Here is a 22,743-nt window from a genome sequence, read left to right as displayed (position 1 = left end):
TCTTTTCTAGGCTGAACAGTCCCGTATCTGTCAGCCTGTCCTCATACGGCTTGCTCTTCAGGCCTCTAATCATACGCGTGGCTCTTCTCTGGACTCTCGAGCTTCTCTGCATCCCTCCTCAAGTGCAGCGCCCAGAGCTGGACGTGGTGCTCCAGCCACAGCCTGACCGAGGCCGAGTAGAGCGGGAGAATAACTTCCTCAGTTTTGCTTGCTGCATGCCGGTGTATTGTTTGCTCTGCTAACTGTAGCATTGCACTGGTGGCTCAGGTTCATTTTATGGTCAATGATGGCCCCCAGGTCCTTTTTGGATGTGCTGCTAGCTTGTGTAGCCTGGACGTTCATTGTGGATTTTTCCTCCCCAGACAGAGCACCTGACACTTCTCGGTGTTGCGCAGCATTTGGTTTGGTCCGCCCGTCTCGCTCACCTGTCCAGGTCTGCCTGAATCGTCAGCCTACCCCGAGGCATGTCCGCACCTCCCCACAGCTTTGTGTCATCGGCAAACTTTGCCAGTGGCCTTGTCACCCCCCCTCCAGATCACTGATGAAGATGTTGAAACACAGCAGTCCGCGTAGCGAACCCTGGGGGCCCCACTGCCACCACCCACCAGGTCGACACGGATCTGTCCGTTAGCACTCGCTGGGTCCGACCCCGCAGCCAGTTTCCCACCCACCTGACCCTTGAACTGTTAAGCCCGTAGTCCCCTAGTTTTATCCTTGAGAGCCTCATGGGAGACCAGGTCGAAGGCCTTCCTGAAGTCCAAGTACTTGACGTCGGCCTCGTCTCCCTTATCCAGGCAGCGAGTAACCTGGCCGTAGGAGATGAGGTGAATCAGAGACGACCCACCCGTGACAAAACCGTGCTGGCCGTCATTCTTACACAATGGGGAACTCCCTACTCGAGAGCACGGAGGCAGAAAGAGATCTTGGAGTCATTATAGACTCCAAGATGAACATGGGCCGACAATGCGAGGTCATGTTGGCAGGGCTAACCGGACCTTGTCGTGCATCCACAGGTGCATCTCGAGTAGAGCCAAGGAGGTGATCCTCCCCCTCTACGCGACGCTGGTCAGGCCACAGCTGGAGTATTGTGTCCAGTTCTGTGCGCCCCATTTCAAGAGGGATGTGGACAACATGGAGAGGGTCCAGAGGAGGGCCACCCGCATGATCCGGGGACAACAGGGCAGACCCTACAGTGAGAGACTGCGGGACCTGAACCTATTCAGCCTCCACAAGAGAAGGCTAAGGGGGGACCTGGTGACCGTCTATAGACTCACTAGGGGGGACCAGAAGGGTTTGGGGGAGACGCTGTTTCCCCTAGCGCCCGCTGGCATAACAAGGAGTAATGGGCACAAGTTGATGGAGAGGAGGTATAGATTGGACATCCGCAAAAACTACTTCACAGTTAGGGCGGCTAGGAGCTGGAACCAACTTCCAAGGGAAGTGGTGCTGGCCCCTACCCTGGGGGTCTTTAAGAAGAGGCTGGATGCCTACCTGGCTGGACTCGTTTGAGTCCCGTTTCTCTTTTTGGGGTTTTTTGTTGTTCTCCCGCCCTGGCGGGGGGTCGGGCTAGAAGATCTACTAGGTCCCTTCCGACCCTTAATCTATTATCTATTAGTCAGGATTTTGCCTTCTACTGGCTTACCGTGTATGGACCCCCTGAGACATTTTTCGAGGAATTTCCTGGGATTGAAGTCAGGCTGTAGGTCCCTGGGTCCTCTCTCCTCCCTTCTTGAAGATGGGCACAACATTGGCCCTCTCCAGTCTTCTGGGACTCTCCTGAGCGCCACAAATCCTCCCAGAGTTGGCCAGCGGTCCCGCGATGACTTCGGCTAGCTCATTCTGCACTCGTGGACGGAGCTCGTCCAGTCCTGCTGACTTACAGATACGCAGCCTCTAGCTGTGCTTTTGCCAGCTCTACGCTGACCGCTGGGAGGCATTCTTCCCTGCTGTGACGATTCTGCGTCATATTCGTATTCGGCAGGCTATTGCTCTTCGACTGGTCCACGCTGTCGCTCGAGCCCATCTTGCTCCATTGCAGGGCCTGGCCCACGTCTCAGGCTCCTCTGCAGCATCTGGAGGTGGCAGGGGTGGGCAATGCACCGCTGCTTGCCCCAGCTCTGCCAGCTGGGGAAGGGAGATGCCAGCTAATGTCCTGGGAGGGCTGGGCCGCCGGGCAGGCTTCCCCCAGGCACGTTCCTCGAGTGCAGATTTGAGCCATAAGATCTGGTCCGAGTGAGCTCTACCCCCAGGGGCCCTGGGAGAGCCCTGGGCTTCTGCACCTCTTCGCCCATGGCCCACGCTACGTGCCCGAGGAGCCCCGGCCGCCGGGCTGAGCTGTGGTGCGGGGTCTTGGTGGCGGGGCACTGTGACCAGCGGCTCTGAGTCCCCAGGGTGGCGGGGACAACCCTGCCCATCGCACCCAGCGGGCACGAGTCGCTCCCACCATTGGTCGTCCTGGCACCGAGTCTGCTCCCTGCTCCTCGCTCATTCGCACAGAGCCGCAGCTCCCGCTCACGCGGCCTCCCCGGGAGGAGCTCTACCTGCCAGCGCCGTGCCCAGCAGCCTGGGGCTCGTGGCCCGCCCGGCCTGGTCACAGCCCCTTGCAGCGCTGTCTCTAGCAGCACGCGATGCCCCTTGCTCCCAGCCCCCGGGTGTGACCGGGGTGGGGCGCGGCCGGGCACTAGCACCTCCCCGGATGGACGGAGCCAGCGACTTGGGTTTCCTCTGCTCTTGGTTGCGCCTGAGATTCCTCTTTCTTAGAAGAAGGGCGAGAAATGACATAGTACCTTCAGCGAAAGCCTCTCCCCTTCCTCCAGCCGCGCTCCTGCCATTTACATTACGGGCTATAACGGGCTGGAGTAAATGGAGCAGGTTTGCAATTAGTTTTCAAAGTACTTATCTCATTAAAGTAAATGAATTATTGATTTAGTGACACTCATGCTTTTAGCGAGCGGCACCGTGCCATCACCACGCTGTTCCCTGGCTCGCCGAGGCACCGGCCGGTGCAGGCAAACCTGCTTCGTGGGGAGTTTTTGGTTTTTCTCTTTCAATTTCTAATATTCCCTGCCTGCGACCTGGCTCTGGGCTGGGAGCGGGCAGCCTGGGGTGCAGGGAGGCAGCCTGGCCGTGGGCTCGCGGGGGTCCTGCCGGCACGCGCAGGCGGAGCTGGCACGCTGGCCTGGGGACGGATGGACGGTGCTCACGAGGGTCTCTGCGATACTCCTGCCCGCCTGTTCCTGGAGCGCCCGGCAGAGCCCCTGCCCTCGGAGAGGGGAGCGGGGACACTGCCCGCGAGTCACCCCGGTGCTGGGCAGCACAAGGACGGAGACTGGATGGTCCCGGCAGTCGGGCCCAGGGCCAAGCCTTGTCTCCTTGGCTGGATCGCCAGGGCTGCGGGCAGCCCGTGCGCGCACGGCGGAGGGCCGGGCCGCGGGGTGAGAAGCGCGGGCGGGGAAGGAGCTCGGAGCTGCTCCGCCGGAGCCAAGCGCCTGTGGCTGAACGTGCGGCCCCTCCGCAGCCAGCTGCTGACTCATCTCTTTACGCAGAGACCGACTCTCTCCTGTAGGATGAAACGCCCCATGGCTGGGAAGCTCTCGCTCGAGCCCCCGGCCTCCTCTCCCGTCCGGCCCCAGCGCCCTAGGCCACGCTCAGAGGGGCTGAGGAGGCAACGGCGGGGGGCCCAGCTGTCCTGATGCCTGGGGTGCTACCGCCCAGCCCCACGCCCTGGCCCCAAGTGATGTGGCTGCCTCGGGTCCTGTGGACCCCCGCCACCGTGCACATGGCTCCCACCTCTGTAGGGACAGCTCGGGACAGGCCGGGAAGGATCCAGGGGTCACAGGTAGCAGCGAGCCCCCAGGCCGGGACCTTGGCTCCAGAGGTGGCCCCTTCAGCAGCTTGCTCTGTGCTGGCTCGGGGCCGCTACAGCCCTGGAGAGACGGGCACTGCACCCCTGCGTGCCCTGGGGCTGCCCTGCCAGCACCGCAGCACTGAATGGTGGAGCAACGCCGTGCTGGCGGGCGCCGCATGGCAGCAGGAGGGTCGTCCGGCGGCGCCCCCCAGCCCTGCAGCTCTTCCCAGGGAGAAGTACCATGACTGTCACGCTGGCCCCAGCTCTGTGTGCCACAGGGGCTGACGGGCATCCCTTTGCAAGGCATCTCTGGTCCAGCCCAGGGGCCCTGGCCTGCGGCTCTGCTGGCACTGATGGGCTGCCTGCAGCTGGCAGTGCAGGGGGCCCCTAACCCTAACCCTAACTCCTGTCCTCAGCAGCTGGAGAGGGCTCTGACTTGCACCTCTGTGTGTGGACGCAGCATGTCCTGCCCCCCCCGAGCCTGCCCGCAGGGGCCGAGCACTCTCAGGACAGGGCAGCCCCCGCCAGCCCCGGTGCCAGCTCAGCTGGGGGCAGCGCCAGCCTCCACCTGCCCTCCAGCCGGCACCTGGAAGAGCTGCTGGGAACGTGGCGTTTTTTATCTTCCCTCTGTTCAAACCCCCTTCTCATTTAATTAAAAGTGTTGACACCGCGCCTGGTCATCCTGCCCGCCAGAGAGCGCGGCGATAAATTAAACATTACACCTTTAATGGCCCATAAAGAAATATTCACTGCTGCTTATGTATATAGGGATATAAATAGAGAGGGCTGTGGGGGAGGGCTGGGGTATTATTTTTCCTCAGCCAGATAATCTTTGCTAATGAATTTAATTAAAAGCCAAATTAATTTTGGAGCTGGGGGGAGCGGGTTGGAGGCTCCCGGTGGAGCCGGCGGGGAGGCGGGTGCTGCCCCAGGGGGATCAGCCGGGCTCCGGCTCCCCGGAGTGTGTGCCCACGCATGCCGTGGCTGAGCTCCCCCGCTCCTACCCCCATGGTTGCCCACCCCCTTCTAGCGAGCGAGGATGCCGGGACCGGAGGCGAGGGAATCCCGATCGCCGCCAGCGTGCGCGGAAGCTGGACTGGTCCCTGCCTGGCTGCTCATTCCCGTGCAGACCTGCTGCTTTCCACCCCCTGGGATCCACCCTCACCCTCCTGTTGCATGCCCGGGGGCGGGGGGTGGTCCTGCATGCCCAACCCAGTGCCCAGGGCAGGGAGCAGGGCTGGAGGGCACCAGGAGGGAGGCTGATCCTCTCCCCGCCACCGGGCTGGATGGGGAACAAGGACTCGCGGCACGGCCAGGGCTGGAAGTTTGGCTGTGGCTGCAATAGGAGCCATCGGCTCCTGCAAGGGAAGCTGTGCCCCTGCCGCGTTTCTCACCGGGGCTGCGGGTGGCCTGAGCCCGAGCTCCAGTGCACTGCCTGTGTCCAGCCTGCTGTGGCCTGGGGGAGGCCGTGGACGCAGGCTCTCGTCCTCAGCAGGCCATGTCCTCGGGACACGGCTGGGGGATACCTCATGCCTCCGGCCGCTAGCGCCTGGCAAACGTGCCTAGCTGGGCTCGAGCTTTCCGGAGGGTTTTTATCATCAGAGCGCTAATGGAAGTCAGCACCAGCCTAATGAGCTGTGTTCCTCCATGAATCTGATTCACTGAGGCAGGAATTACCATAATTGATTATCCCGCTGCGCTGCCGAGAGCCGTGTTTGCTAACACAAGTGCCTGGGAATCACTTCCCTTCCTCCTATGGAGGAGCCTCCATCATGGCCCGAGGGGCTGGGGTCCGCACTGGGCCAGGCATGGCACTGCCCTGCGCCTCCAGCCCGCGAGGCACAGAGCGGCCTGGCGCGCGCCCTGGGAAGCCGGCGGGGTGCTAGTGTGTGGCACGGGCTCTTCTGGGCTCCACTCCGGTGCTAGCCGAGAGGGCAGCGTGCCCCCAAGTCCACTGCTCTCCTGGGCTGTTTCCCACCCCAGCCGTTGCCCTGCAAATTGGCAGCTCGGCCCTTTCCTCCCTGCTTCAGCTCCCGGAGTCGGGGGGTTGCTGGAGACTCCCAGCTCGTGGTTGTACGAGGAGAAGCTCTCGGCCCTTGCGCCTGCAGGGAAGAGCTGGGAAACTTTTCAGCCAAGGGCTAAGAAAGCAGGAGGGGCAGCTAGAAAGCGCTCGCGCGTCTCATCTGTAAGCTGAGTGCAAGCACCGCTTTTGGGGGGTTCGGCGACGTGCATGGAGAGGTCTGGGGCTGGGAAAGCGGCTGTCGGTCAGGCCGGCCCCTGGCTGCCAGGGTGCTCCTGCGCCCCACGCGCCAGCGCTCGACGCCCTCCAGGAAGGAGGCCGGTGCCAGGCCGCTGCCAGGGGAGCTCGTGTCCCAGGTGGCCGCGAGCTCGTAAGCAGGGCAAGCTTCCCAGAACTCGGAGGGAGATAATTCCTCCTATTCGGAGCCGCTGCCAGTCAATGAGCGAATGGCATTGACTGTAAGCAAGTTAGCGGTAATGAGCATTGATTTTGATTCTTCCTCCTCTCTCTTTCCTCAGCGAGACCAGCGTGAGCGCCGCAGGGGACCGTGGCTGAACAACAGGTACCGACACTTCCCTGCTCGGGCTCCGCGGAGGGCGGGGGGATCGCCTCGCAGCGCCCGCCCGCCCGGGGTTGCCCAGCGGCGAGGCTGCGGCAGGGCTGGAGCTGGCGCTGGCGCTTCCTCCAGGGCCGCGAGCACGGCTGAGCTGGGTTTGGCTCCTAGCCCTGTCCTGCTGGCACAGCCCCCCATGCCTCCTCTGGCCAGGTCGGTGACGCTCGACCGGGGTGCCGCGAGATTTCAGTAGGAATCCAGCGTCACCACCGTGCTGCCCCGCTGCGGCTTTGCTGGGGTCTTTGCAGCACTCGTGTTTTTCCTAGTCCAAAAGCGGAGCTGGCGTCTTCCGCGGGGGCTGGAGCTGAGGCAGGCGCCGGACCACTGGGCCAGGGGCTCAGCATCCAGGGGGCTGGTGGGGCCTGGGGCTCTGCCGGCTGGAGAAGGGCAGCAGGTGTGCGGCCTGCTCCCCGGCCTGGTACAAGTAGCACCCCGCGGCTCCCCCCGGCTTTCCTGGCAGGTGCATCTGGGTGCAGGGCTCGAACAGGGTGGGTATCCAGGGGCAGGCCTGGCCTCGGGAGGGGGTCTGCACTGCCGGAGGCATGCCGACGTCTGGTCACACCACGCGTCTCCCCCTGCCCGCGCCGCTCAGGATCGCTCCCTGCGTCTTGGCGAGGGCCCGGTCTGCCGTCTGGGGGAACGAGGCCCCTGGACAGTACCTGGGCTCCGGGCGACACGTGCCTCTGTCCAAAACCATGATGGGTCGGGCTATCCCTGCATCCGCTAGCCAGTCTGTCTGCAGGGGCAAGTGCAACAAAGGCTCGGGCGGGCTCCCGGGGGCACGAAGCTCTCCAGAGAGCCCAGTGCGGAGGACAATGGCTTGACGTTGCTGGGGGACCAAGGCCTCTCTGCATCCGGGGGAGACACGGCAGCGACTGGCATGCACAGCACACCCACACGGCACTGCATGCGGGGTCATCCTGTCTGCAAGGCAAGCGCACGGGGACTTCTTCAGCCGATGGCAGCCTGGGTTGCCTGCAGTTCGTCCTGCGCTGTGATCCGCCGGGGGTTTGCAAGCATTTGCTTGCATGGCAGCAGTCCCCAGTGGTGCATGGCACAGAGCAGAGTCTGGTGCAGCCAGCCGCTGTGGGGTCCGTGAGGCTGGGCAGGATGGCTCTGTCCCCGGGAGCCTGCAGCCAGAAGCGCGGCAGTGCCCAGCAGGCAGAGCAGCAAGCCGGAGGGTGAAGGTGGGCAGGAGCGAGGTGGGGAATGAGCCCTCCCACAGCTGCTCCGTGAGTGTTGCTGCGCCCACGGGAAAGGGGAGAAGTACGGGAGGGAGGATGCCCGGGTGGATGTTGCCGGGAGAAGAGGCACAGGCCGGCCTGGGGATGGCAGGAGGCCTGGTAGAGCGCCCTCCAAGCACACCCGCAGCCTTGGTTGGGAAGGAAGAGGCAGCAGAAGGATGCGAGGTTGGGACGAGGAGCCGATGGACTTGCACAGGCAGGATGGGGCAGGGCCGGGGCGGCGTTCCAGGGATCGGTGTCATCGCCGGAGGACGAGCCTTGGCCACGCGCGCAGGCGGGAGAGCCACGTGGCCACGAGACCTGGCCTCAGCCTGCACGTGCCGGGCTCTCGGCAGGGGTGGCCCAGGGTCGAGTGGGGCTTTGAGTGCCGTGGCAGGGAGAGGAGCAGAGACGCAGGGTGGCACCTAGAGAGGCCCAGCGTGGGGCCCTTGTACACGCATGAGGACCTAGCAGAGAGGGCGGCGTGGGTGGTCATCTCTGTGCTCACAGCCGGGAGCTCCTGAGACAAGCCAGAGTTCACAGGCACCACCGTGGCCCCGAGGCATGGCTGCGGGCTGGAGCAAAGCGCTGGCAGGGGTGGTACAGCTCACCCACATGCACCTTGCTGCATGGTGGGGTGAGCGTGAGCCCTTGGCGGGCACCGCTTTGGTCTGCTGACAAGCACTGAGGGCCCAGCGGGCTGCAATGGGTCGCAGAGGGCACGTCTCCCCAGGGGTTAGCTACCACAGGGCTGGCCAGGCATGCTGGCCTCGGACATCATGTGTCACGGCTTGCTGAGTTGTTTGTCACGGCTCATTGACTGCGCTGGAGCAAGGTCACAGCCCAGAGCACGGAGCAGGCGGGAGCTGCTCGGACCGACAGCTCCTTCCAAGTCACGAGTGGGAGGGCACGTGAGTGGGCGCTGGCACTGGCACCACCGCAGGGATTGGTGGCACGGGCTGGGCAGGGAGAGGGCAGGCATGTGGCACAGGGACACAAGGCACCAAAGCTGCATCTCTCCTTGTCCTGCAGGAAGCAAACTGCCCCCAGCTCAGGCACCCCCTCCCCGCAGCCGCAGCAAGGACAGGCCACATGAGCCTTAAGCCATGTGGTTTTGAGGAGGTGGTGCACACACATGCACTTGCACACTCACTGGTGTGCACGCCATTGTGCCCGTGAGCTAGGTGTTCACACATGAGCAGCCCCCTGCCCGGGGCATGGCCAGACTGCCCACCGGCTCCTCCAGTCCTGCTGGTTACGGGCAACCTGTGTGTGCCCATCCTCTTCCGGTGCCAGGGCTGTCCGGGGTAGAGCCATGCGCGAGGGCCCAGCTCCTCTGCCTGCACCGGCTGAGCTCAGCCCTGTCCTGTGGCTGCCCAGTGCCAATGACTTCGTGTTCCTGTGGCCGTTTGTGCAAAGCTCTCTGCAGGCAGCCCCGTTGCAAACTGTCTCTTGCCTGTTTTCCATCACGGTTGGTGAAAGCTCTTGTGCAAAGCAGAGTCCTTGGCGCCGTGCTGGGGCTGAGATGGGTGGACTCGTGCAGACAGCAGTGGGGCACCAGGTGTCTGTGGAAAGTCTTGTGTCTTGCTACTGCCACGGCCTGCGCCTGCTGGGATAGGGGCCACAGCAAGTGTGCCCAGCCTGTCCCTGCCTCCCGTGCCACTTCCGCAACACAGCCATGCTCTGGAGCAGCAGCATCTGGCCTGGGCAAAGGCTTATTCTTGAGGCCCAGATTGAGCCGAGAGGAGCAAAGGCCGCGCAGCCAGACAGGGGCCTGCTCCTGTACAGGAGGGTTTGCATGGGGCACGGCAGAACAGGAGCCCTGGGGCTGCGGGCACAGAGTGCCAGAGGGCAGCCCTCGCTTTGGGCAGCTTGCTCTGGGATGCAGTCCTTCGATGCAGCAGCATCTCCTGCAGTGCCTGGGGCTTCTGCAGCCCAGGGGCCTGGGGGCTGCTTCCTGCACCTGTGGGGGTGGGAGTGCTGGACTGCGCCGTGCAACCCCCAGTGACCTGCCCCCCGTCCCTCTCCTGCCCTGCCTGGCCCTTCCCTGCTGCCGCCCGCGGCCTCTCTCTGCTCCCTCTTGCAGCTCTGCAGGCGATGCAGGAGGACGTGCCCAGCCAGGCTGTTGCTGGGCACTGCTGTGTGAGCCCCACGGGGATGCCCAGGAGGCTGGTGCACCATTTGGTGCTGCCTGTGCGCACATCGCCGGGTGCCTCGGACGGTGGCTCCATGCTGGGTCTTGCTTCTCCCCCTCTTCCCTGGATCTCCCCCTCCAGCCGTGGGCGGATGCCAGGCCCCGGGGCGGGCATGCTCCAGGAGGAAGGGGCACCGTGCGGATGCGGGGAGACTGGGCAAGGAGCTCCCTCTGCTCCCCTGGGCCCAGCCCCAGCCAGGACCCCCAGCCGACATCCTCCTACCCCGCGTTCTTCTTGCCCCCCAAAGCACCCTCTGCTCCACACTGGGCTGGGGCAGGGGCCGAAGCGTCTCTGCTTTTGCAGGCCCTGGTGGCTCTTCTGCTTTATCGCCAGCTCCCAGTGCTGAATTATTGAGCGTGTTGTTTCGTTTTATTGCTGCGGTGGAGGCACGGCGCCTCGCCCCGGGGCCCCAGAGACCCATCGTGCCCGCTCCCTCCTTTGCCTGCCCGGCCTCTGATTTATGTGCTCGCACCCATGCCTGGCTCGCCGCACACGGGTCCTCGTGCTCCCTGCGCCGTGAGGCCCACGGGCTCCTGCTGCGTCCCAGAGCAGGGCAGAGGTGATGAGCGGCGCAGGCAGGAGGTCCCGCGTGCTTGGGGCAAAGCGGGCACGTGGTAGCCTCGTCACGGGCATGGCAGGGTCAGCAGGCGGAGGGCAGCGCAGTGTGGCTGCAGCACGAGAGCTGGACCGCACCGGTGCAGAGACTGGCATGGCCCTCTGTGCATGGGCATGGCACTCGCGGCTCCTGGTGCCTGTCCCCATCTTTCCCCTGTCCCCACGCACAGCCTCAGGCACGGCTTTCCCCGCTCACAGCCTCGGTTTGTCCGCCCATAGCATGAGAAGCCCACGCGGGGTCCCTGTGACTCCAGGCTCCAACCCCAGCCAGCACTGAGGCCCTGATCCTGAGCAGGGACCCCTCCCACAGCCACGCAGGCAAGGAGCCACTCTGGCAGTGTCTTTGCCCGGGGGGAAGGCAGCGTGGCCACCCCAAGCCAGGGCTCACATCCTGCATGCTTGGGTGCAGCCAGGCCAGCCCACGCGGCGCGTGCTGCGCAGCCCTGGGAGGTGCCCGGGGTGTCAGCAGGGCCGCGACCCGGCCCGTCCGGAGCAGGAGGAGCCCCCCACCCCAACGGCAGTGAGCGCGGCGGGAGCCGGCTGGCACCTCGCAGGTTAATTGCGCAAGCGGCCGATTCCCTTATTGACAGGGGAGCTGGAAAACTGCTGAGGCAGGACATCCGCGGCGCGGCGTGTCAGCACGGGAGCCTCCGCGCCCGCTCCCTGCCACGCGGCCCTGCCTGCCCCCCACCAACCTGTGTGCTCGCCCCCCGGCCGGCCGCTGGCCTCCCTCCGGACCTGCGCTCCCGGCTGCGCCGCGCTCCCCGCCGGCCGCGCTCTGCCTCTGCCTCTGCCTCTGCCTCTGCAGGAGCAGTGGCTCCAGCCTCTCTTGGCCTTGTTTCTCTTCCACACAACAGAGGGGATTTATTTTCGGTCCCTCCCCGCTTCGCACCACTGAGCGAGCTCCCCTGCGACAGCTTCCTTTCCCCTGCCCGAAGCAGGCTCCTCTCTCCGGCCCTCGTGTCCGGAGGCAGACAGCGCCAGCGCGTCGGACCCCGATGGCCAACCCCAGAGCGCGTGGCGGCCCGCGGCAAGCGACCGAGCAGTGCCAGTGAGGGACCGGCCCGGGCCAGCCAAGGAGCCCTGGGGGCCACGAGACCGCTGAGGAGCACGTCCCGGCTGCACGCAGCTCCCGGGAGCCCCACGTCCCACTGCCCGCTTCTCCCCGCGGCACCGAGGGAGCCCCTGCCTGCCCCTGCCGCCAACATGATGATGTATTTCTGGGTAGGTACCGCCCCGCGGGGCTTCTCCCCTCTCGCTGGGGCTGGGGCGCATCCCACGGCTCCTGCTTTCGGCTGCGGAAACTTTGCTGTCTGCCGGGGAAATCCTCCCCTCCTCTGGGCAGCCGGGGAGGATCAGGTGTCTGCTCGCTGGGGACAGGCCTGGGGAGCTGGGAGAGGACCTGTGTCTCCCCTCCCGGGCAAGGGCAGCTCCAGCCTGGGGCATGCGTGAGCTGAGGGCCCCCGGGACGCCCTGACCCACGGCCTCTGCCTCGGGCTGCTGTGCAGGGCACCTGGGAGCAGGCAGGTAGCCTCCCCATGGGGTCTCGCTGCAGCAGGCCCAGCTCCGCTCCCCCGTAGCAAGAGGAGTTGGGGTCGGAGGGCAGGCAGCAGCGAGAAGCTGCATCGACCTGGGCTCTGCTGCCTGGCTTGCTCCCAGCAGCCTCGTGCCCCGGGCGAGCGTGGCCGTGCTTGCGCCGGGGAAGGGGTCTCGGAGACCTGCAGCATCCAGGCGGAGGCAGGCAGCTGCCCGCTCTCTTCCACCTGCGGCCTGGCACCCCCTCCCGAGGGGCTTGTGCCCCGGCTGCTTCCAGAGAGGCTGGAAGGGGCCCACAGGAGCCGAGCAAGAGCCTCAACATGCAGAGCCAAAAAGGGGGGCATCGCCGCCAGCGTGGCACAGGAGCGGCACCAGCCAGGCAGGCCGGAGCGAAAGCAGGGCTGGGCAGAGCATCCCCGAAGCAGCCTGGCGCAGCCTGAGCGGGGGCCTTCCCCGTGCAGGGCACTGCCGAGGGCAGGGGGAGGTTGCAGGGACAGGGTTCGCACTGGCCTGTCCCTTGTGCAGCCTGCCCCTCGGCCCAGGGCCTGTGTGTGGGTCTCCGTGCCCCCGATGCCCACTCTCCCGTGGCAGCCGTGGCCGTGCTGGGGGCTGGTTGCATTCCTGTCCTGTGGGCATCCCAGCCCGGGGACTCTGCATGGGGGGCATTAGGGGCAGGCACCTCGCCTGGCCCCAGCAGACAAGGGGAAGGGAGCTGCAAGGGGAGGGGGCTACCCATTGGAGAGGATCTCCAGCCCAGTCGTCCCAGGGGCTCAGGCCCCGCACCGGGGGAGAGCACAGTGCATCCAAAGCAGCAGGATGGGACCATGGCACCGGGTCTGTGGGGCAGGGCAGAGGGAGCCGCGCATCCCGGGGTCTCTGTCCGGGCAGGCAGGGGGTCAGGGCAAGCGCTCCGGTGCCCTCAGGGCTCTCCGCAGGCCCTCGGGGCTTTGCTTTCCCAGCACCATGTGGATGCAGGCGCTGGGCACGCAGCCGCCTCATCATCCATCCCTGGGAGACGCAGGGAGAGGCCCCCGGTCCTGCTCTGGCTGCGGCAGCCGGGCCGGTGAGGAAGGGGCCGGCACGGGGTGGGACGGGAGGGGTTTGCTCCAGAAGTTTACAGCCGCGGGGGTGGGTGGCCGTGCTGGTGGGAGGACTCCCATTCCTGAGCCACGTATTGTTCAGGCCACAAAGCGGAGCGGCTGCAAAGTGCAAGCTGTGGGGCCACGGTGGGCCTGGCTGCGGCTCCGGAGCTGGCTGGGGCAGGGGTGTCCCCGTCACGCGGTGCGGAAAGCCCAGGGGCCGGCTTCCTTATGCAGCGGGCGTCGTGGTCACCCCGGCAGGTGGCTCAGGAACTGCCACCGTGCCTGGCAGAGATGCCAGGGCAAAGTATCTTCAGTGTAACGGCAATTGCTGGTGCCTTGATAAGTGCGGTGGAGGCAGGAGGTGTCTCTAACGATTGCAAAACTGGGAGCCCGTGGAGCTGGGTGGGCACAAACCTCTTGTCTGTGCATGTAAAGAGCTGGGTACTGAGGCCACGGTGCCAGTCCCGGAGCTCCTCCTGCCCCTGTGCCCATGCAGCTGCGTGGCACCTGCCCGCTCATCCCGTTGGCTTTCCACCACCTCAACCGCGTGACTGGCTCCGCCATTCGCTGTCCTGCACATGCACATGCAGTCTGCACCCCTGCGGGACAGCAGTTGACCCCTCGGGGATGTGCCACCCCTCTCCCACGCTGCACCCGCCAAGGGGCTGACTCTGGACTCCTGTATTCAGTGCAACCCTGGGCCTGCATGGCCTGACCCCTGGCACACTAGCGCAGCGGGCACCGAGGGCTGGGCACCTTCCCATCCTCTCCAAGGTGCAGGAAGGGAAGGGGAGAGGAGCAGGGAAGGAGTCCATGGTGCCGGTGCCCACGGCGTGCCCTGCCCACGGGAGCTGGGGGCTGGCAAGGGCAGGGGCATCGGGGGTGGGGAAGGTCGGAGGCGCTGAGCTCTGCCCCGTGTCTGCCCGCAGGCGGGTACCTCAATGGCACCTCCTGTCACCATGGTGCTGGGGCAGAGTGCCAGGGCCCAGCACCCCTCGGTGCTCAGCCCTTGCTGCCTCCGGGCCCGTGGGCTGTGCAGCGCGAGGTGCCCTGTGGGGCTGGGGCCTTCACCCCAGGGTCGGGGGTCTTGCCTGGCGGTGCCGGCTGCCCGGGGTGAGGGCCCCTGCGGGGTGTTCCTGCCCGTGCCATTGGCGTGGGCCTGTGCCCACAAGCCCTGCGCCGGTGGGGAGGGGTCCGTCTCCAGCCCCCCTCCAGCCGTGCAGCATTCGGGCAGTGTGGAGATGAGATGATGTTTTCCCTGGTTCCCATTAAACTTTCATGCGCTTCCTCTGCATTCCTGCTCCCCTCGCTGCTGCCACTGCCCCAGATCTTGGTCGCCGTCCAACACGGTGACGTCACCGCAGCTTGCACGCTGCCCGTGACCGCGGGGCCCGGCTCCAGCCAGGGACGGAGGCCCGAGTGGAGGAGGCTGCAGGGGTCTGGTGTCCGGTCAGCGCTCGGGAGTGCAGGGCAGTGCCGGGAAAGAGGCCCGCCACTCTCTGCAAGCCCGCGTGCTGTCTGGGGTTGCTGGAGAGCACTCGCGAGGGAGGGAGGAAGGAAGGAAGGAAAGGGAAGTGGTGCCACGGCGGAAGCAGAGGGACTTTCCCGTTGGCTCTCTGCGGGAGACCCGGGAGCCAGGCAGAGCCACGAAGGCAGCTCCCAGGGGCTCGGTGCAGCCGCTCGGCGCAGGGGGCCTTCACCTCCTCCCCTCCTGCCCCTCCACGGCCACCAGCATCTGGGCCAGGCTGTGCCCTCCCCCTCCTGCCCCCTGCCCAGCGTGGCCCTCCCTCCCCAACTCCCCTAACGCAGGGGCAGACGCTGCCCCTGTCCCATGGCGAAAGGCATCCGACGTCCTTTCCGCGTCCGGCCTGCCTCTCCGCAGGCAAAGCAGCCAGCGGAGCTACAGCTCCCAGCACACGGCCCCCCCGTGCCGCCAGCTGCATGCCCTGTCTCCCTGGGTGCATTGCAGTGGAGATGCTCTCAAGGAGCACCCTGCACTCTGCGCCACCAGGTACGGATGGGGGGTGAGGAGCTGGGCACAGCACGGGCACCCTCCGTGTCTCGCTGAGCACGGCTGGACCGGCCGTGCGGACAGGCCCTGCACACGGGCATCTCCCACGGACCCGGCCTAGCTCTGCCTGGGGCCCTTGTGTCAGCCTCTGCCCCGGGGTGCCCACCATGGCCAGGTCCCCGTGTCTGCAGGCGTGGGAGGCAACACTCAGGCTTCCTCTCCCCGGCAGAGCACCGTTGGTGCTGCCTTGTCCCAAAGCAGCTTGGAGCTGTCGTCAGCCCTTGTCTCAGTTCTTTACATCTACATTCAGCTCCTAATGAGCTTTTAATTAATGAAAGCCTTGGCTTCGGGGCACTCTGGAGTGGGTGGAGGGGAGGAAGAGACACCTGCGCTGCATCCTGGTGGCCGCGGGGTCTGCTCCCGGCCTGCCGTGCCTTCCCTGTCACTCTGCGTGATGCCCACGGGGACAGTCTCGCAGGGCCTGTGCCCCATTGTCTGGACCCATCGCCCCGGGTCTGCACATGGCTTGACCAGTGCTCCCACCAGGATCCCCCTCTGGGGACTGGCACCATGACCCAGAGCATGCCACGGGGGCAGGCGGAGCAGACCGAGGCTGACTGCAGCCATGCCAGGGCACGCACCCCTTTGCAGGCAGCATCTGGAGCCTGTGACTCCATGCGAGCCACCCCGCTTGGTGCACCTGGCACCCTCAGATGTGCACCCCGGGCAGCAAGCAGGGCTGGCCCTGGAGGGAAGTGGAGGCTGAGTGACTTGACCAAGGCCATGCCAGGTGCAAGTAGCAGAGGATGGGAAAGACCCCAGATGAATCCCTGGCTTGGCGTCCTCCTGCTGAAGCTCTTGCCTCAGGCCTGACTTGCAAATGCCTGCTGCAGCAAGGAGCCGGGCCGGTGCCTCCCATAGTGCCCGGTGGAGACATTACGTCTCCTGCGCCAGCAAGGCCCCACGGGGCTGCGCTGCCAGGGTGGGGGCTGGCAGCCAGAGCAGCTCCTTCCTCCCCGTGCAGCGCCGAGCTCCCTGCTGCAGCAGACAGAGCACAGGGGCCTCCAGGGTGCTTTTGGAGCCAGTAAACCCGGGGAACAGGAGTGCTGATACGTGGAAGCGGGGGGGCCACGCTGCGCCGGCCCAGCCGTACAGAGCGCCGCAGCCCTGCGCAGCTCCTGCTTCCCCATGCCCATGCCCTTTGCTTCCCTTCCTCAGATATTTATTAGCTTTAATTTTACTGGGACGCGGCTGTAAGTGAGACAGATGGGGCGGGCTCCGTGCGCCTGGTGAACACGTCTTAATTAAACAGATAAATAAACTTCCCTCCCAGGGAGACGGTGCTGGTCCTGGGGCTCTGCTGGGCTGCAGCACAGGCTCCTGGGGTGGGCAGAGCCCTGGGGAGCTCTGGGGAGCCGACCCAAGGGCTTTGGAGGCTCTGGCCTGCAGGGTGTGGGCTTGAGGATGCTGCGTCTCCACTGAGCTCGCGGGCCTGCTCGCACCCCCTGCTGGAAGCCTGCGGCCTGGCAGCCACAGCCAGCGCAGCCCCGGTCGGCCCCGCGCGCTCCCTGCGTCCCCATGGCCCCGGGCCCCGGGCAGGGCTGGCGGAGAAGTGGGAGCAGCCCTGAGCCGGAGGGGACTCTACAGGGGGATCTGCACCTTCTGGGCTGACTCAGTAAGGTATATGGAGAGCACAAGCATTTGCACGCTGGAGCTCACTTCATGAAGGGCTGTGAAAGGACAAGCATGGGGCAGTATGTGAAATGGAGCAAGTGGCTTCCATGCCCAAGGTGGGAAGGGAGGGAGCCGGTGCTGACAAGCCAGGAGCCCGCAGGAACAAGGGCTGAGCCAGGTAACGGGATAAGAAAGTCCCTGCGGGAGCCGGACTTCACCCGGGGCACCGCTTGTCCCTGTTCAAACCGTTTCCAAGATGTTGCTTCTGCGAACAGCAATGCCAGGGTTGGCGACGGAGCATCGTGGCCATGTCCTGCATGTCAGGGCAGCGTCCATTCGTTCTTACACGTAGAAATCGCCCCGTCTGTGCACTGTGTGTGCGAGCAGGTGACGGCGTATGTTGGCGGTGGCAGGGTTGCACGTGAACAACCCTCGGATGTTTCACCCCCTGTCATGGGCTCCGGCGATGATGCAGCTGTGGGGGCACAGCAAGCACTGGGCCCGTTGCGAGGCCTGGTGCCTCGGTGAGGATGGGACGGAGGTGGCCTGTTGCTGTTTGGGGGGCAGCCTGGACAGGCTTGCCCTAATGCTGCAGCCGGGCCAAATGGCCTGGCTTTGCTGATTTGAGTGACTGCAGTTTGGGGTTGGAGGGTAATTGTAGGAGCTCCTGAAGGAGCTCAGCGCGCTCCGAGCAGATCCGGCCATAATGCAGAGGTGGGGGACGCCAAACACAGCCACGGTGAATGCCAAAGGCCCCGTGTCCTTTTGCTGTGGCTGGTGGGGGCACTGGCAGCATAGGGCGAGAGCTGGTGGCAAGAAGGCAGCTGTGGCGGTCACTTGGTTTCTGATTCAGCGTCCAGAGGGGACTGGCCGGCTCCATCCTGCAGCGGGGACCCCTGCGAGGGGCTGGGTCCAGGTGCCTGCAGGGATGGGGGGCAAGAGCCTGCCTGGCTCCCCACTTCCGGGGGCATTGTGCCAGAACAGGGGTGGGGACCTGCGAGTGAGGCATGCCCACACATGCATGCCAGACCCTGCCACTTAGGGGGACCCCAACCTCCTTGGTCTTTCTGACCTGGACTCCTGCGCTGCCACCACGAGACCCTGCAGGAGAGGCTTGTTGCACCAGGAAAGAGCATCCTGGAGTCACTGCCATCCCGGGCACTCGGGGCCACGTGTGCCAGTCTGTGTCTCCTTGTGCATGCGGCCTGGCCATGCATCGCACCACCGCACGGCATGGGCAGGAAGCACCAGGCTTGGTGCTCAGAGCCCCGTGGCCCCACCAGAAAGCCCCAGTGCCCAGGGCCGGCGAGAGGGTTGGGGCTGGAGCATCCTGAGGGCTTCCCTTCTGCACGCCCCGCGCGGGGTCCAGGCGGGCAGCTCTCCAGACCCCCTCCCCAGCAGCCTTCGTTCTTGTCCCTGCTGCAGGCTGAGCCTGGGGCTGTCTGAGTGCCCCCACTTGCACGTCCCTTCCTGCCAGGCTCCCGGTAGCCCAGGCCGGAGGCAGGGTGCGTGCACTGGAGGCCAGGGCTTCCCGCTGCCCTGCGGCAGGGGCTGGGCCAGACACGCGCAGGGCACCCTGGGGAGCTTGCAGGAGCTGAGCTGGGGGCGTTTGGCCCGCGGGGCCGGAGGGGCAGTGCTGGGGCCCTTGGCTCTCTGCAGGGCAGGTTAGTGTTGGGCTCCTGGCGTGGTCCAGCCTGAGCTCAGGAGAGCGGTGGTTGTCCAGCCTGGAGGGGAGGGAGGCAGAGCCCAGCAGATCCGTGCTCTGGGGGCTGGGGGCTGCCTGGTTGAGTGAGGGCAGGGGGTGCTTTTGCCATTGCAAGGGCAATCTGCCTGTGCCATTGCTCTGAGTGCTCATCCCCTGTCTGCAAACCCCCCACACGAAATGCAACCACTTCCCTGTGCCCAGCGCCCACAGACGTGCTCGGGACATGCTTTCATTGGCGCTGCTTAGCCCCCGCCAGTCCCGGGAGGCAGGTTCTGCTGCCTGGGGCCGGCGGTGGATCCACGCGTTGCTGCCGTGTATCTGCAGCAAACCAGAACCAGCGCGGACGCACCGGGACACTGCAGCACGGCTGCATCTGGGGATGCTCAGCATGGGGCTGCTTGCAGGCTGGGGGCTCCCGGGGACACACGGAGCCTGCAGCAGCTGGCACAGCCCTGCCCTTGGCCCTGATGGCACCTGAATGGAGCCTGGGGTTGGGTTTCCTGCCCCGTTTGGGCACCTCAGCAGCTGCCCACAGTCCTGACACTGAGCTCTGCCGGCACCACAACCCTTCACCAGCAACGCCGGTGACAGGATCTCTGTGCCAGGGCTGCCCAGGCAGAGACCCCCTCCTGGGCCCGCTGCAGGGGACCCCCCAATGTGAGGGGCTGCGCGAGCTCCGGGTCCAGCCTTGTCTGGGCTTCAAATAATGGCAGTGGCTGCAGAAGACGCAAGGGCCAGGCAAGGAGGGGATGAGCTGTGTAGGGCCCGAAGCGTCCGTCTCTCCTGCATGCACATGCACACAAGCACACGGGTGTCACCGCGCTAGCCGGGACAGCCATACACGCGTGATTGGTTTGGGACCATCTGCTCTGACAGCGGCAGTCCAGGATCCAAACTCTGCATGTCTGAACCCAGGCCAGGGGGAATGGGAGCCCTGCCGAGGTGAAAGCCAAAGGCCCCGTCTGCTTTTGCTGCGGCTGGTGGTTGCGTTGGATCACGGGCCGGCCGCGTGTCGTACCACGGCGAGGGCGGGTGGGAGGCAGCGTCGGGCGGTTTCAGCTCCGCCGCGTGCCAGGACGCCCTTGGCGGAGGGGCACTGGCCTTGGGGAGCAGTGTGGGGGCCCTCGCCGTGTTGCATTGCAGCACTGAGCTCCTCGGGGCCCTGCCCTGCTGGCGAAGGTCGCCGGGCAGCCACGGGGCAGCAGTGTTGCCTCCAGGGCTGCTGGGCACAGGCGCTGCCTGGGGAGCTGAGATTTCTCTCCGCTTGCTTGGAACAAGCCATGCAGCCCGTGGGCGTGATGCGGTCACCGCAGACCGTGCCAAAGAGCAGGTGGCTGGCGTCCCTGGCTGTGCATGCGTGTCTGCGGGGGCACAGCCCGTGTGCAACGTGTGGCAGTCTGCCTGGTGCGCCTGCGAGCAGGTGAGCGTGCCTCTCTGGGGCAGAGCGGGTCTGCGCAGGCCGGCCCGCCAGGCTGCGTTCCTGCATGCGTGCCTTGGTGGGGTGCGATGCCGTGCCCATTGGGGGAGCCCCCGTCGGCACGGCCCCAGCCCAGGGCCCAGGACCGCGTGGCGGGTGCGAAGGCCCCTGCTCCACGCGGCAGCAGCCTTTCCCTGGTGCGCGTGCCTGTGTTGCATCGCTGAAACTCCCAGCAAGAGCTCTCCTTCCCTGCCCGCCTGCAAAGCCCGCTGCTTCCCAGCCAGGCATCAGCCCAGCGCAGCCGCATGCCCGTCTCCGCGCGGCGGCTGGGCAGAGCCGGCTGCCAGCGCGCTGCGGCCGCGCAGGGGTTAAGTGCGGGATCAGCTGTTCTCGTGTCATTATGGATTCTCTTCATTTTATCCCGAGCTCCGGTTGATGCCTGAATGCACAGGGGACGCCCCCTCCCACCCTTCATCCTCCGCCTCTGCCTCCTCCCCCTCTCCGCTCACACACACCCTTTGCAGACCATTCATTTGGTGCCAGCGTCTAATGGCACCAAAGTAGAGGCGAGCATTGTTCCTCCATCGTCCGCGCAGGGAGCACGGCCGGCGCGCCGCAGATGCCTCCCTCCTGAGCGGCACCGCAAGGGGACCCGAGAGGAGGGACCGCGGCGGAGAGGAGGAGGGAAGGAAGGAAGGACGAGCATCGGCAGAGTGTCGGGAAGAGGACGAAACGGCCGGCAAGCAGCTCCAAGGCGACCTGCCGCCACATGCTGTGCTCCATGGCGAACTCGGGCTGTCTCCTCGTCTCCAATTCAGGCATGCTTCCTCCCTCCCTGCCCTGCCCGCCGGCCTTCCTCTACCTCCAACAGGTAAGCGCCCCTCTTTTGCTTTGAACTTGGCACGTGCTCTCTGGCCGGTGCCCTCCACGCCAAAAGTCAGGGCTTGACCTCTCCCTGCCCAGCCCGTGTGGCAGGCTGGCACGGCTCTCGTGTCTCGGCGCAGGTTGGCGCGGCTGGGCGCCGGGCAGGAGAGGGGCTGCGCTGCTGGCTGCCGGCATGGTGCGGCAGGCAGCGTCGTTAAGCTGCTCCCGCTGGGCAGGAACAAGGGGGATCGTTTGCTCGCAACTTTTAAAATCCGGCTGGCACGGGTGATGAAGCGGGGGAAAGCCATGCGTGCGAGAGACAGGTCCGTCATACATGTGCAGCAATGCATGTCCGCGTGCGTGTGCACACACCGAGCACGGATGTGCGTGTGCCCTGCGTGGGGTGGAGCGGCAGGCAGCTGGCGCTGCAGCTGTGCCCGGGGGCTCCGGCTCACCCCCTGCCCTGCTCGCCAAGGTCCCCAACTTCCCAGCGGGTCTCCCTGCCTCAGGGCCGGTCCCTGGACCGGTGCTGGGAGGCCCCGGGGAAGCATTTCCTCCCCGAGCCTGTGCACTGCAGTGGAGACCCCGTCTCCCATCCGGGCTCGCAGCTCCGGGCATGCATCCAGGGGGTCCTGACCCCTCTCCCGGCCAGGGGTCCTGCTTCCTCTCAGGGAGGGAGGGGGCAGCATTGGCTTTGTTTCCTTGTCCATTTTCCAAGAGTCGGACTGGGAGGAGTGCAAGGGGCTGGGGACCCGCCTGCATTTGGTCAAGGCCAGGGCCCAGTGCTTGCGGAGGGGGCTCTCACGGCTGTGGTGCTACTGCAGGCTGCACCGGTGCCCGTGCCCAGCCCCGCGCTGAGCTGCAGGCCGGATGCAGGCCGGAGGCAGGGCACAGGGGGGCTGAGCGGGGCCTGGGCTTGCCGCCCCATCCTGAGGGCCCTGCAGCAAAGCCTGGTACCCACTGGCATCGCCCAGGAGCTGCCCCTACCTCCCCATCACCGTAGGGGCGCGCTGGAGGGTGCCCCGAATGGAGCCGCCGCGCAGGGAATTGAGAGGCCTGGGGGGGCTTCGTTTCACAGTGGGATCCTCAACTGGGGCTCTGCCCATCTGGAGAGACTCTCGGGATCTCAGTGTGCAAGCTGCAGGCTGGCAGCAATGGCCGCGTGCGGTGGGGTGGGGGGTCTTGCCGCATGGGCATGGCTCCCAGGCCCCTTCTTTCCTTGCCCGTCCTCTTGTGCTTGGACCCAGGGCTCAGAGCCCCTCTTTGCTCCCCCGGGAACCTCCTGCTGCTCGAGTTGGGAAGAGAGGAGGGTTGGGGTTGGCTCCACAAAGAGACCCGGAGAATGGCCCCAAACCCGCCCCTGTCCCCGGGCTTGGCCATGCTGAGACGCTGCGCTTGGGGGCTCCATGGAGCCGTGCACAGCGCAGGGGTCGTGTGAAAAGGGGGCCAGGTAAAGGCCGTGAGGCCTGAGCCACAGGCTTCCTCCGAACCCTTCCTAGGGCTGCCCGTGCCAGGGACTGCCCCTCCATTGCGGTCTGGAGACCAGGCTCCTTGCTGGGCCCCATGGGTTCCTGGTTGGGATTTGCTCTGGATTTTACCTGCAAAGTGCATCAGTAAACCCGTGTGCAACACACACTCTCATGACGCCGTCTGCAGGCAGGCGCACATTGCCTGGCCCCCGGCAGCTGTGCCTGCCACGCACAGACGGGTGTGCTCCTGCACAGGGGATCACACTTGTTTTCTTTTGGGGAGACCTGTGTACTGAGGGGGCACGGAAAGGCAGGCAGTTGGTATTTGTGCAAGAAATGTGTCTGTGAAGTTTTGGCATGTCTCTCCGTCCTGTGGGTGTGCATGTATAGAGGTGTGTGTGTGTGTAAAGCTGCATGCCTGGATGTGTGCATAGTGATGTGAGCATGTGTGTACATATGTGTGTGGGGGGGG

General features: G+C 65.6%; 1 protein-coding gene across 5 annotated transcripts in view; it reads left to right on the top strand.

Moving 5' to 3' along the window:
• Positions 1-22,743, top strand: part of RBFOX3 (RNA binding protein, fox-1 homolog 3) — a 189,980-nt gene that overhangs the window by 127,937 nt on the left and 39,300 nt on the right. For 2 of the 5 annotated variants that reach the window (XM_019515494.1, XM_019515484.1), the window contains one exon: positions 6,386-6,429. Coding sequence is in view for 3 of the 5 variants with exons in the window: in XM_019515464.1 (XP_019371009.1) it covers positions 20,708-20,809 (102 nt within the window). In the remaining 2 variants the exon portion in view is untranslated. Of the gene's footprint in view, positions 1-6,385; positions 6,430-20,344; positions 20,810-22,743 lie in introns of those variants that run through there. The other 3 variants (XM_019515472.1, XM_019515478.1, XM_019515464.1) reach the window with 2 other exon arrangements.

The sequence above is a fragment of the Gavialis gangeticus genome, unplaced genomic scaffold (assembly GCF_001723915.1).
Source record: "Gavialis gangeticus isolate Ggan-Ray unplaced genomic scaffold, GavGan_comp1, whole genome shotgun sequence".
Classification (NCBI taxonomy): Eukaryota; Metazoa; Chordata; order Crocodylia; family Gavialidae; genus Gavialis; species Gavialis gangeticus.
The sequence above is the reverse complement of the archived record's forward strand: the minus strand, read 5'-3'. Positions and strand labels throughout refer to the sequence as shown.